Genomic DNA, 14,904 nt, shown 5'->3' with positions numbered 1-14,904 from the left:
TATATGTGGCATCACACTACACATGCTGTTATAAGTTTGGTCAGTCATTACGTCATAAACCTCTTTTCCTATCAATAAATATAGATCTCAGTGTAATATTTAATGGTTGTAAAATACTCTATTTTATGAAGATAGCCAAATGTGCCTTAAAATCTCCATTCTGAACATTCAAGTTGTTCCTAGGTCCTCACTGTTATAAATTTTTTTTTCAACGTTTATTTATTTTTGGGATAGAGAGAGACAGAGCATGAACGGGGGAGGGGCAGAGAGAGAGGGAGACACAGAATGGGAAACAGGCTCCAGGCTCTGAGCCATCAGCCCAGAGCCTGACGCGGGGCTCGAACTCACGGACCGCGAGATCGTGACCTGGCTGAAGTCGGACGCTTAACCGACTGCGCCACCCAGGCGCCCCTTCTCACTGTTATAAATAACCCTCTTAGAGAAAACAACTTTGTATATTTTCAGTCATGTGAAAATTGGAAAAGAGAACTGCAACTAAGAAAGTTAAATGAAACAGAGAAGGCATGTTATAGGTTAAAATTAATTTAGAGTTAACAAATACATAAGATGAAATTATAAAGAAAATAAACAATAAAGTGTTATTCTGTTTTTATTATTATTCCATGAATAGTCTATTATTCTATTGCTTTCCCCTCAAATAAAAATCCTTAGAGAGTGCCTTACTTCAACTTGAGGCAATCTGATCAGCTGACACACAATGTTTCTGACACAGAGAGCCATGAGGAAGTGAAAGTTCTAAGTCCCTCATAGCCGAGAAAAGAAAGAAAAAAGTATATAGCAAGAATCATCCATAACTCTCCTCAGCAATGATCCTAAGTAATAGAATAAAGACTCTGGTTCCTGACATCTATATTTCCTTTTCAACAGACTAGAGCAGATTTAGCAATAAACACTTAGAGGCAGATTAGGAACTAGAATGCCATTACATAGAAGAGACTGTATCTTTGGAAACCTGCAACACTTTTCAGTCCCTAAAAAAGCTTCTTCACAGCTATCTGGTGGTGAGAATTTATTGAGCTGTACCCATGAAACAATAAATAAGACTGAAGTAATCAGTCAAAAAGAAAAGTCCTAATTTGTCTTGCTGGGGAAGGAGAACATATTAGATTTTCCCATTCCAGGTCCTTTAAAAATATATATAAATAAATAAATAAACTTCCCGAGCTAAGAGCTGATGAAGCACCACACCAAATTTCTTTCTCCTCACAGAATGTAGCAGGGGATGGTACCATCTCTGAAAGATTGGAATTACCTTGATTAATAAATTTGGAAAATAGAACTGAGGGGTGAATTTTAGAGAGTATCATGTACAATGGTTCGGCAGGAAAAAAAATACAACTGCTGACAAAAGAGGAGGCAGTGGAGGAAGAGGGGGAGATGGAGTGGGAGGAGTGGAATGGGGGTGGAGGAGGTAAAGAAAGAGAAAAAAGAGCAGAAGAGGAAGAAGAGGAAGATTCTTCTTCTTTTAGGACTGTCAGACACTGTATTTTTTCACTTCCAAGTGAATGCCTCTTGACAAGTTGTCATGTTGGCTTTTGACCCAACCAACCCTTAAGCAAACATAACACCTAACATCCAGCCTACTTCACTCAGCCATCTCGGCCACTTTTTGCTGATAATTGAAGAATTAAAATGTCTCAATAGTCAGTGCTCTCTTATTTTAGTGGACTATGTATAAATTTAATTGGTAGAAGCTCAAAGAAATATTACATTTTTAAAAATCCATATTTTAGGGAAAATATACAAATAACAAAAGTTCTGGTCTGTTACCAGTTTACTGTCTGAACTTAAACTTATCATTTAACTTCAGTCTTCTCGGTTTTAAAAAGACAAATAGTTCCTAGCTGTATTGAAGGCAAAATGAGATGTATCTGTATTTAAAGTGTTATAGAAATATGAGAGTTAACCAGTTAGTTGTTGAGCAACTCCTATATGCTGGGTTCTGAGGATCACTTTAACAGTTAACCATGGTTTTTTTCACTACAAACTCCATTGAATCATTCAATATGATTGAATGATAAAAAATATTAATAGCACCAAGTAGCAAAGCTCGCAGCCAGATGAAATATGCCTTGAAGCCATCTGCAGCCCATTCCAACAGAAATAGGGGTTTGGCCAAAGGAGTCAGTTCCAAGATTGCCTCAGTTTCTAATCTTTTCATGGCCGTGGAAAAGGCAGAGGGAATCCATCCAGTTCAGACTTGGTTACAACCTACTGAGACATGGCAACATGCCAAAAGTCCCAAAACCCTTAATAGATTTGCTAGATGAAATGGTTCATACCTTCCCACATTCTAACATTAACTCTACTAAAGAGCCCACGTGTTAGAAATTAAAACCCCGATTCTATCTAACAGATTCATATATTTTCAATATAGTATTAGTACTATTGGTAACATGTATGCCTGCAAAATTTTAATAACTATTAGGAAAAGCCAGTATACCAGCTAGAAAACTTCCATATCCCATATATTGACAACAACTGTTCTAGATTTTTAGAAGTAGCACAGTCTAAAGTGAAGACACATGTTCCACTCATACACACATGGACCCTAAGGCTTTATGTGGGGAACAAACCATTACTGAAACTTAGATTTCAAGATTACTATATACCATAACACTCCACTCAAAGAGGAATTCCATCTCTGACCTTGAAAAGATGAGAAACTTTATTAAAACTATGAAAATAATATAAAATACTATAATTTTATCCAAAAGGAAGTATTTCAAAAGGTAAAGTTTTGGGGCACCTGGGTGGCTCAGTTGGTTAAGCATCCTACTTCAGCTCAGGTCATGACCTCACCATTCATGAGTTCCAGCCCCGCATCAGGCTCTGTGCTGACAGCTTGGAGCCTGGAGCCTGCTTCTTGGATTCTGTGTCTCCCTCTCTCTCTGCCCCTCTCCCACTTACACACACTCTCTCTCTCAAAAATAAATAAAATATTAAAATAAATTGTTTTAAAAAGGTAAAGTTTTGTGCAAAAAGCAGAATCAGACCTATAAATACAGAGAGAAAGGAGGTAGGGGAGATGGTCAAATGGGTGAAGGGGAATGGGAGATACAGGCTTCCAGTTATGGAATGAATAAGTCACAGTCACAAAAGGCACAGCACAGGGAATAGTCAATGACAGCATTGTATGGTTGCAGAAGCAAGCTACACTTGTGGTGAGCATAGCAGAACATATAGAGAAGTTGAATCACTATGTTGGTACACCTGAAACTAATGTAACATTGTGTGTCAAGTATACTAAAAAAAAAAGTTTTAAATTAAAGTTTTGTGACAACTGAATGTGTTGATGCCCACAACAAAACAACATTAGATAACAATAGGTTCATTTGGAGAAAAGAGTTATGTGTTCTCAAATAGAACTGATTTTTAACTGGCTAATATAAAGAAACCAAAGATGGAACCTTCCCCCATGTGATCTTTATCACTTCTGTCTATATAAAGAGTCATCCCACTTATTCACCTTATGGTGCCACAGGAAACAAATTAAGAGATAATACAGCAGTAATAGAAAACTCACTTTGTTTCAGTTGTTATCTTGAAACAATTTAATGTGGGTTTTATAAACAAAGGTACATTCTTTTAACAATCACATAGAGGGATAATGGGAACTGTAGACATATCACATATTACAATTATTGGTGCATCTGTGTCTCCTTGATTAGCTACAAAAAGATTAAAAGGCTTTTCACTTGGTCATAGAACATGAAACTCTTCAAATCACATCTGATCCTGCAATACTGAAATTTAAAATCTCTAATGTCAAGCTTTACAATCTACAACTATAAAATCATCACTACCCATTTAATAGAAAAAAGATTGCAAACCTTCTGTATTTTTCAGATTAGCTAGCATTGCCTTAAAAAATTTTTAGTTCTTATTCATACCTTTACAAAATCTAAGTAGTCGGTGTTGGTTCTTTCTCCACCAAGTCTAACAGGGATTAGAATAATAACAGCTTTGTCATCTGTATTATCAGAGGCCATGGAAGTGCACTGTTTATCAATTACATCAGAACTATAAACTGAGAAAAATAATGAATATGTATTACATTTTATAAAAATGATTTTCAGAAACATTTTTACTCTAGTCCCTCCCCCCCTCATTGGCCAGTCATCTAATCTCTGATATCACCATCAAGGTCTCAATGAGTTAAAAAATGTCTACCCTATTTATACATTTAGCAGATACTTATCAAGTAGCTACTATGGCACTAGGGCTTTACCAATGGGCAAAAGAGAAAAATCCCTGCCCTCATAGAGCATATAGTCTAATATGAGGAAACAGTAAATAAGTAAAATATAAGATATGTCAGATGGTGATGGGTGCTCTGAAGAAAAACAAAGGGAGAAAAATGAACAGGAAGTGGGGGGAGTATTTAAAATAAGGTGGCTAAGGAGGGCCTTATGAAAAATATAACATTTAGATCAAGACAAAGTAAGAAACCAAGATATGCCAATACCTGGGGGAAGAGCATTCCAGGTAGAGAGATCAGCCAATGCAAATGCCTTAAGGCAGAAGCATAGCCAGCATGCTCTGGGACCAAGAGGCCTGTGTCTCTGGAGGGAAGTTAGTAAGGGGTATTGTAAAAATTGCAGTTTTTACTTTGAGTGAGATGGGAAGCCACTGAAGAGTTTTTTAGAAACGGAGTGTCCTAATCTGACTTACACTTTACCAGTGTGGTTCCTGTGTTGATAACAGACTGTAGGGGTAAGGGCTGAAGCACAGAAAACAGTTAGAAAGCAACTGCAGAGGGGTGCCTGGGTGGCTCAGTTGGTTGAGTGTCCAACTTAGGCTCACGTCATTATCTTGTGGTCTGTGAGCTCAAGCCCCATGTTGGGCTCAGCTCTGACAGCTCAGAGCCTGGAGTCTGCTTTGGATTCTGTGTCTCCCTCTCTCTGCCTCAATCTCTCTCTCTCTCTCTCTCTCTCTCTCTCTCTCTCTCTCTCTCTCTCTCAAAAATAAACAAACATTAAAAAAATAAAAAGAAAGCAATTGCAGAAATCTAGCAAGAAATGATGGTGGTTCAAACAAAGGTAGTCATTGTGAAGATAGAGAATGGTCATGGGTTGGTCATATGGAGCTGATTAAAAGTGATCAGTAAATTAAAGAACTCCTTAATATGTTAAATGCAAGATGGGAAAGGGAAAAAAAGGAGTCAGGTGATTTGAATGGTTTTGGTATAAATAAAAAGAGTAAGAGAGGTGCCATTTACAAAGACACAGACAACTATAAGAAGGAAAAAAATAGGATAATCGGTAAGTCAGTGTTAGACATGCTAAGTTTCAGCTATCTATTAGACATGCAAACAGGGAGGATAAATAGGCAGTTATGGATATAAACGCCTGGATTTGGTGAGAGGTCCTATAAATTTGGGAGTTGACAGCATATAGATGGTCCTATAAAGCCATGAGACCTGGTGAATTCAAATCTGTGTACAAAAGAGATGAGGTCTAAAGGCTGAGCACAACAATTTCAGAGATCAGGGAGATAAGGAAAACCAGCAAAGGAGACTGAAGGAGTGGATACATAGACGGAAACTTGAAGAGTAGCATTCTAGAAACTCAGGAAACAAAACATTACTAGGAGGAAAAAGTGGTCAACTGTATCATATGCTGCTGACAGACTGTGTGATGTGAGGACTGAGAAGTGACCACTGGATTTAGCAAGATTAAATTATTGATGAGAGCATCTTGGGTAGAGTGATGGGCATGACAGCCTAAATAGGATAGTTCAAGAGAAAATGGGAAGATTTTGTAGAACCAAATATAGACAAAACTTTATTTTGTTTTGTTCAACAACAAAAAAGCTTTCTTCAAACTCCCTGGTTGAAGAAAATCAAACTCTTCTGCTCTTGCACAGTTAGCTGATTAACAAATTCTGCCACTTGTGCCCCAGTTCTTCCCTTTAAATTCCAAATTTAGGTTATGAGTTATCAAATTCTGTTCAGTAGCTTCTCTATCTCCATAGTCAATCTAAACCAAAGGTACAAAAGTGCAACAATAGTTCTTTCCATGTTTTAATTCTTTCATCTTACTCTTCCCAAATACTCAGTAATGGCTTCTAATTATAAACCTTTAAATTCTCTAATTTTTCTGAGGCAGCACACACATGACCATCCTTACCTCAGACTCTTCTGAACTAATATACACTCCAAGGAAATGAGTTTTTCCTTCAGAGAACAGATTGCTGGTTTCCTGAGATAGGGAGTGAGGGGAGGGTGACATGGGTAAGGGGAGGTCAAAAGGTACAAACTTCTAGCTACAAAATAAGGAAGTCATGAGAATATAATGGAGACTAAAGTTAATAATACCATGTTATATTTGAAAGTTGCTGAGAGTAGGTCTTAAAAATTTTTATCACAAGAAAAAGAATTTTGTAACTATGTATGGTGTCAGTTGTTAATTAGACTTGCTGTAGTGACCATTCCACAATATATCCAAATTTGAATCATTATGTTGTACACCTGAAGCTAATATAATATTATATGCCAATTATGTCTAAATTAAAAAGTATAATCAAATAAACAGATAAAAATTAGAATTATATACATCCCTCACCTGTACAGTCTTGTGCAACATAAATAGTTATTCCTTGTAAATCAGGATGTCTTGCTTCTTCAACTGCTTTTCTAAGAAAACAACAAGTATCATCCTTTAAAAGCCTAATATTTTCAGTTAATCACTAAAAAGTTAATATAAGGGGAAAGAAAGCCATCATTTTTTTTCCTTACTTTCCTATATTTATCATTTAGTGTCTGCTTTCAAAACTATCATCTGAATGGCATCAAAAATCAGGTCAGTCTTTTCAAAGTAGAGTGTTACACTAAATTACTCAAAGAACATTAAAATAGAAGTTACCAAAGCTGTAAAAAAAAAATTCTTGGGTGTAAAGCTGTAAACCCTGCCCCCCAAAAAGGATGTCTCTCAACCACTCACCTGGCTGTATTAAACATTTTCTAACCAGAGTATTACAATATGCTTCAAGGCTTACATCATATTAACTAACATTACTGACTAGCAGTGAATTACTGTATGGCTGTCCTCTGTTACACTTTGGAAAGTTTTTTCATTTCTTTAAATAGCATGACTTTGGGGCGCCTGGGTGGCGCAGTCGGTTGAGCGTCCGACTTCAGCCAGGTCACGATCTCGCAGTCCGTGAGTTCGAGCCCCGCGTCAGGCTCTGGGCTGATGGCTCAGAGCCTGGAGCCTGTTTCCGATTCTGTGTCTCCCTCTCTCTCTGCCCCTCCCCCATTCATGCTCTGTCTCTCTCTGTCCCAAAAATAAACGTTGAAAAAAAAAATGTTTAAAAAAAATAATAAATAAATAAATAGCATGACTTTTTCCCCCTTCATTCAAAAACTTATATAACTTGAACAAATGAATTTCCTAATTTTGAGCCTTAGAATTCTGTAAGTAAAACTTCAGATTGAAAAATATTTCGAAGTATAATATTGAAGTTCAATATAATATTGAAGTTCTCAATGGTGCACATATGAAAAAAGTCACAATAATATCTTTAAAAGGAAATTACATACATTGAAGAAACATAAAAATTTTTATTTAACTGTATCTTTATAATTTTTTAACTTCACATGCCTTATTATGTATGTTTGTGTTAATTTAGAAGAGAGATTGGCAAACTATGGCCCTCAGACCATATACAACCTGTGGCATGTTTTCATACAACCTGCAAGCTAAGAATGGTTTTTACAATTGTGAAGGGTTGTAAAACAAAAAAAGAAAAGAAAAATGGGCAACAGAGCCCTCATATATAGCCTGCAAAGCCTAAAATATTTACCATCAGGCCTTTTACAGAAAAAGTGTTTAATCCCTGGGGTATAGAACATATTATCTTGAAGAGTAGAAACTAAGCTTTTATGATTATGCTTTTATAAATGTCACACCAAGCAGGACTTGATATTATTATTAACAATACATTTAATAACTTTAGGCAAATACATTTCCAATTGTAAGCATCTGGCCTATAAAATATAAAAGCCTGTTAATATGCAAGAAACTTTATAATAATTTCAAATTTATATATGATTATAAATAGATTAAATTTACTATATTTGCATAAACACACTATATTTGGATAACATATTAATGATTGCACTTACAACAATAATGGGACACACAACAAATAAGCCAGTTTTCTTTTAAAAATTTAAGCAGTATCCAATAAATGGCACTAAAAAGCTGAGCTGAGGTATAGTGAAATTTGACTTTCTACTTTTTTCTAACTACTCTGAATGTCACAGACCCTTTACTTTTACTATGGTATAATTATAATATTAATAGTCCCATACATTTACAATTCACAAGAATTTGATGTGTGCAAAGAAATGCTGAAAACATCAATTTTAGCTCTTGACATTTCATTACACTATCAGTACATTACAGCCCCCAGGTTACACTATTAAAAAAAAAGAAAAAACTATAATGTTATGCATGTTCCAAGGTTGAAAGAGTTGTTAGTTTTTAGAACATTCCAATAAGGTAGTCTAATGAAAACCTGGTTAGAAAGAGACCCTGGATATCTATACCTATGATATAAGAAAAAAGATATAAAGAAAAAAATTTATCATAGATAAATATAACTAGAGTTCCAATGTCTTGTTTTTTCCCTATTAGCAAATGAAAGCTCCCTTATGAACATTCTCATACAGTAAGACTTTAAAAGGTCCAATTATATATATATATATATGCATATATATACATATATATACATACACACACACACACACACACATATATATATATATACACACACACACACACACACACACACACACACACACACACACACACATATGCTGCAAAAATCAGTATCTCTGAGCCTAAGGACCTCTGTCATAAGATGAAAGATTTTAATGCAATTTTACCTTAAAATGTGAGCAACCACAGCTGGTCCATACCAGTCTCCGGCTTTTTTCCCAGACTTTTTTCCATATTCTATTAGTTTGTGTAAACCAAAGAGAGCCAAAGGGGAATCACCAAACCAAGAGATGATTTTCCTGTGATAAATTTCATTTCGCATTTCATGATCATCAGAGTATCTCCTGATTGTTTCCTTCTGAGAAACTGCTGGGGTTTTGAGTTCTCTTTCCCCTGAAAGTGATGCTTCAAATGATGCAGTAAATTTTTTTACAGTGTTGGAAGTCCATGATTCAGAGTCTGAATTTTCAATGTTCAAAGCATCAGGCCAGGTCCAAGCTATAGTAATTCCAAAGCAAGGTGTTCAGATCTTTTAAACAGATTTTAACAATTCTACTAAAATAAGTATGTCGCATTTAAAGTCATATAGGTTACTAAACTACACTAGTAAACTCAGAAGTAGGCAAGCTATAGAGACAAAAAATAGGTTAGTCGTTGCACATGGCAAGCAGGGTATTAGGAGTGACTACCAAAGGGTGTGAGGTTTCTTTTCAGGATGATGAAAATATCCTAAAATTAGGTTATGGTAATGGTTGCAGAACCCTGTAAACATACTAAAAACCACTGAATTGTTCATTTTAAATGAGTGAATTTATGTAGATTATATTCCAAAAATCTGCTTAAAAAACCAAAGATATTAGGGGCGCCTGGGTGGCTCAGTTGGTTAAGCATCTAATTTCGGCTCAGGTCATGATCTCATGGTTCATGAGTTCGAGCCCTGCGTCAGGCTCTGTGCTGACAGCTCAGAGCCTGAAGCCTGCTTTGGATTCTGTGTCTCCCTTTCTCTCTGGCTCTCCTCTTATGCTCTGTCTCTCTCTCTCAAGGAAGGAAGGAAGGAAGGAAGGAAGGAAGGAAGGAAGGAAGGAAGAAAGGAAGGAAGGGGAAGGAAAGAAAGGAAGGAAGGAAGATATGAGCCCAGAAAGTATGTCAAAATATTGATAATGTTTACTTTTGAGTGGTAATATTATTCTCTGGAGTTTTCTGTTGTTTCCAAAATTTCTAAAATGGGAATATATTACATATGATCAGGAAAAATTACCAAAATGAAAGAGAAAAAAATAGTAAACTCAGATACAAATAAACAACTCTGGAAAAATACTTTTCTTTCTTTTCTTTTCTTTGACAGTGCTGAAATGGAATGAAGACTCTTGTACTCCTTACCAGTACTGCTTATCAGATATCCAGTTTTGACTAACCCAAGGCACAATAAACATACTAACGTTCATGAGAGAATAACTTCAGAAAGGGGATTTTTCTTTGATCATATGTTAAAATAGAAGCCTAACCATGGAAGTTTTAGATTTCTTTCTTTCTTTCTTTTGTTTTCCTCATATAGTCCTTTCAGAATAACACAGTCATGGGGCACCTGGGTGGCTCAGTTGGTTAAGCATCCGACTTTGGCTCAGGTCATATCTCACGGTTTGTGAGTTCGAGCCCTGCATCAGGCTCTGTGCTGAAAGCTCGGAGCCCAGAGCCTGCTTCGGATTCTGTGTCTCCCTTTCTCTCTGCCCCTCCCCTGCTCATGCTCTGTCTCTCTCTGTCTCTCATAAATAAATAAATGTTTAAAAAAAAAAAAAAAGAATAACTCAGTCATTGTTTAGGGCATAATATCAATACTCTAGTAAGTGAAAAGTTAACAAATGGAAGTCATTAAAGATCAAAGATCCCCCCAAAATCAACTACATTCACTACTTCACTGTTTTTAATGACAAGACAATTCCAAGAATACATGTAATTTTTTTTTTATTTTTTTTTTTTAACGTTTATTTATTTTTGAGACAGAGAGAGACAGAGCATGAACGGGGGAGGGTCAGAGAGAGGGAGACACAGAATCTGAAACAGGCTCCAGGCTCCGAGCTGTCAGCACAGAGCCCGACGTGGGGCTCGAACTCATGGACTGGGAGATCTTGACCTGAGCCAAAGTCGGCCGCCCAACCGACTGAGCCACCCAGGCGCCCCAAATACATGTAATTTTAATAAAATGAGGCACAGATTCAGAGAAATAGTCAGGACTGTGAAAAATATCCCCATTCTTGCCCTTGATTGCATACGACTACAAATAAATCATCCCAGAGAAGTTTATAAAAATTCTTTTTCCGTGTATTATCCATACCACTCTTGAATAAACATTCTCTCTAAATAATCTCATCAATAATCCCTACAGAAAGGTTACCAAATATTTGCCATGCATTACAGGGAAATTGTCTAACACTTTTAAAATATTATAACACTTAGCAATAACCATGTATGATAGCCTAAAATCATAAACTAAAATCTTCCTACAAATGTACAAATTATAAAAAATGGACTAGTAGAAATGGTAAGAAAGGTGGCACATTTTTAAAAAGATATATGTAAATTAAGTATCAGTGACATTTTTGAGACTATAATATAAGCAGGATGACCTTATTAAGAATATGCCTAATCAGTTTAACTGATTATTATCATATTTCTAAAGATAAAAATATTTTAAAGCATTATTGATATATAGAGAGAAAATAAACCAGTTTAAATATAAGATTTAAATAATATAAAAATATCAACTATCTGCTCAAAGTCACTGTATTGACCTGCCCAAGATTTATTGAACTGGAGATAATCCATAGAGCTCAATCAAAAAGAACTAAGTAATAACAACAACAAACTCCAAAGACTACTAAAAACTTATACTTATGTATAAGTCATACCTAGCTTAGTTCAGTAAAGATGGAATATGCTAGATTAGTTACAACTTTTAGAAGAAACAAGGGAGTCAAGAAATTAACCAAAGTAAATTTTATGCAGTTTACAAGCTGGAGTCCAAATTTAAGAAGACAAACAAAAATCCCCCCAAAAACAGAGATCTGATTTACCTCTACCAAGAAAGTGTAGTATGAGTCCTTGAGCCAATAGCATCTGGCCAGTTCTTAATGTACAGCCCCAACCACAGTCTGTTGTCAAAGCCGAGCCTTCTATTTGAGGAAATTCTTCCCTGTAGGTCAGCCATATTCTTGAAATGAAATCTTTACGAAATTCTTCTACATTTCCCGCAATTACATGATCTTCTATTGTACATCCTGATCTTGCAGGTAACAGTTTATTTTCATCTACAAAATAAAAATATATAGTCTAAATATATGCAAAGAAAAATCAGTAATGATATTATGTTCCCTTACTGTCCATAAGATAGGAAGTATATTATAATTTTTCTAATACTTTTTTTTTTCAATTTAAATGAAGATAAATGTTATTCTGCCTAATCAGGCTATTATGAAAATCAAATGAGAATGGATGCTGAAATGTCTTGTACACTCTAGAACTAGCTAATATAAAGTATCATCAGTAATATTGTTGTTAATAATAATACCCTATATTCTGAATATAATCAACTCTTTTATGAGGGGATAATATTAAAATACCTTTTCTTTTTGCCTCATTTGGCTCAGGATGTAGATATTAGTGCTCTCTAAAATGAGATTTGCAAATAAAATATCATGATTTGTCAATATGTAAAATGAATATAATCACATAAGCTGGTTCTTAAAATCAAATAAAATGTGCACACTGTATTTATTGCCATGAATATTTATACTCAAATTATAAAATCAAAACTAAGAAGCTAAAGAGTAAGAATATAAAATTCCTAAATATACAGTTATCCTTTCATGTTGAAATACAATTTTTAAAAACTGCTGCCACCCACATATGTCATTTTAAAAGGCCTTTTCAAATTGATTGTCTGTAATACAATTTCTATGTGAGGGGCACCTAGGTGGCTCAGTTGGTTAAGCGTCTGACTCTTGATTTCAGCTCAGGTCATGATCTCACAGTTTGTGAGATCAAGCCCCGCATTGGGATTCTCTCTCTCTTCCTCCTCTTTCTGTCCCTATCCTGTTCATGCACGCACTTTCTCTCTCTGTCTCTCTCAAAATAAATAAATAAGCTTAAAAAAAAACAAAACAGAATTTCTATGTGAAAACTACAGTTACTCTTTGCCCAATAATCTACAAAACACTAGTGCTCCAAATGAACTGACATTCCTTGATTACTCTCTCAAAATGAACTGACATTCCTTGATTACTCCTAGAGAGTATATTTAGTCATGTTTACAACCTCAACATGTAGCACACTACATAACACAAGTAAATCCTAATAAATGTTGCTTGGTTTGGGTGGGTGGACAGGTGGATGGATAAATCTGCCTAAACTCTCAATTCCAAGGAGTTCAATTTCCAATGCCCTTCTGCAGGATATTAAAGCAATTTTATCATGCTTTTTTCTTTATCCTTGCTCACCTATCCCTCTTTAAACTCATTCTGAAAAAATTACAATCACCTAAACTTCATAATATTCAGATTAATGGTGCTAAGTTGTGGCATACAGTTTCAGTGACAATAAAAAGAATGACTGACAAGCCCCCAATATCAATGAATTTCTCTCAATATTTGAGTTTGAAGTTAATTACAAATAAAAATGCATGGAAATTGAACATGGCACTACAAATATGTCCAAACTTTCTACTTTAAAGAAAAAAATTTGTTTACGTTTTTTTATTTACTTACAAAAGGAGACCGAGACCGCGGGAGCAGGGGAGGGGCAGAGAGAGAAGGAGAGAGAGAAAATCCCAAGCAGTCTCCGGCACTGCCCCCACAGAGCCCGACTAGGGGCTTAAACCCACAAACCATGAGTCTGAAACCAATAGTTAGATGCTGAACCAGCTGAACCACCTAGGTGCCCCCAAAAGTTCTACTTTAGAGACATTCAAATTTGTCTGAAATTTGACACAATAGTACATAACTCACATCATCCTGAGGTTAGCCAAACATAATTCCTAATCTCCTACCTTGATGAAGTAATTAATTCTTTATTCTTTTAAGATCTAGTCTTGGGCCACGTGGGTGGCTCAGTGGGTTAAGCATCTGACTGTTGATTTCTACTCAGGTCATGATCTCATGGTTCATAAGATCAAACCCACATCAGGCCCTGCGCAGTCAGTGCAGAGACTGCTTAGGATTCTCTCTCCCTCTTTTTCTGCCCTTCTCCCACATGTGTTCACTTTCTCTCTCTCTCTCAAAATAAATATTTTTAAAAACCTAGTCTCTAAAATTACTCTAAATTTACTCTAAATTTAAAATTTACTCAGAATATTACTGGAAAATTGCTAGTACTCACTGAACTTTATTGTCCTGTTGACTTTCCACTATAATAATACTACCTCTGCTATTCCACTTTCTGACTTTTCACAATCTTTTTTTAATGTTTCTCTATTTTGAGAGAGAGAGCACATGCACAAGCAGGGGAGGGGCAGTGAGAGAGGGAGAGAGAGAATCCCAGCAGGCTCCACACTGTCAGTGCAGTGCCCAACTTGGGGCTCAACCCTGCAGATCTGAGCTGAAATCTAGAGTCAGCTGCTCAACTGACTGAGCCACCCCAGCACCCCTCTTTTCTTAATTTTCTTAATTAATTATATCTATAATATTTATCTATATCTTACCCTTTTCCAAATTTCAGGTATATTACAGGAGAAGGAATATTTTATCTTATGCACCCCTGAATCTTCAGCACCTAGTACAGAGTTCAGTCCATAGCAGATGTGCAATAAACATTTGTCAGGTGAATGTAAGATAAATGGAGCCAAAGGAAGAAGGTTTTGTTTTGTTTTGCTTTGCTTTGCTTTTGTTTTCTATGATGCTCTGGAGACACATGAGATCAGAGCTTTATGAACAAAGTCTCAAAGAACCACAACAAAAAAATGAAACGAAAGCTGATAAAAGAAATAGAAGAAAACTGCTAGTAACATTGAGGGTTCAGTCAAGGCTGACTATCACAATTAAACAAGCTAATATGAGAATCATAAGTAAAAAAAATTGTGAATTGAATCCTCAAAGACTACAGTTCTTGTAATTATCAGATATGGGATAAAGTAAGTAAATATTTAAAGGTCAAATTGCTGGGTCCT

General features: G+C 35.7%; 1 protein-coding gene across 4 annotated transcripts in view; it reads right to left on the bottom strand.

Annotated features, from left to right (window-relative positions):
* The window catches only part of ATG4C (autophagy related 4C cysteine peptidase), a 94,444-nt gene that overhangs the window by 32,217 nt on the left and 47,323 nt on the right, over nt 1-14,904 (bottom strand). For all 4 annotated transcript variants that reach the window (XM_040470465.1, XM_040470467.1, XM_040470464.1 and 1 more), the window contains 4 exons: nt 11,819-12,052; nt 8,915-9,245; nt 6,588-6,658; nt 3,915-4,051 (listed from right to left, as the gene is read on the bottom strand). In XM_040470465.1, the coding sequence (XP_040326399.1) occupies nt 3,915-4,051; nt 6,588-6,658; nt 8,915-9,245; nt 11,819-12,052 (773 nt within the window). The remainder of the gene's footprint in view (nt 1-3,914; nt 4,052-6,587; nt 6,659-8,914; nt 9,246-11,818; nt 12,053-14,904) is intronic.

Source organism: Herpailurus yagouaroundi, unplaced genomic scaffold, assembly GCF_014898765.1.
Source record: "Herpailurus yagouaroundi ecotype Mexico unplaced genomic scaffold, PumYag 77, whole genome shotgun sequence".
Lineage (NCBI taxonomy): Eukaryota > Metazoa > Chordata > Mammalia > Carnivora > Felidae > Herpailurus > Herpailurus yagouaroundi.
The sequence above is the reverse complement of the archived record's forward strand: the minus strand, read 5'-3'. Positions and strand labels throughout refer to the sequence as shown.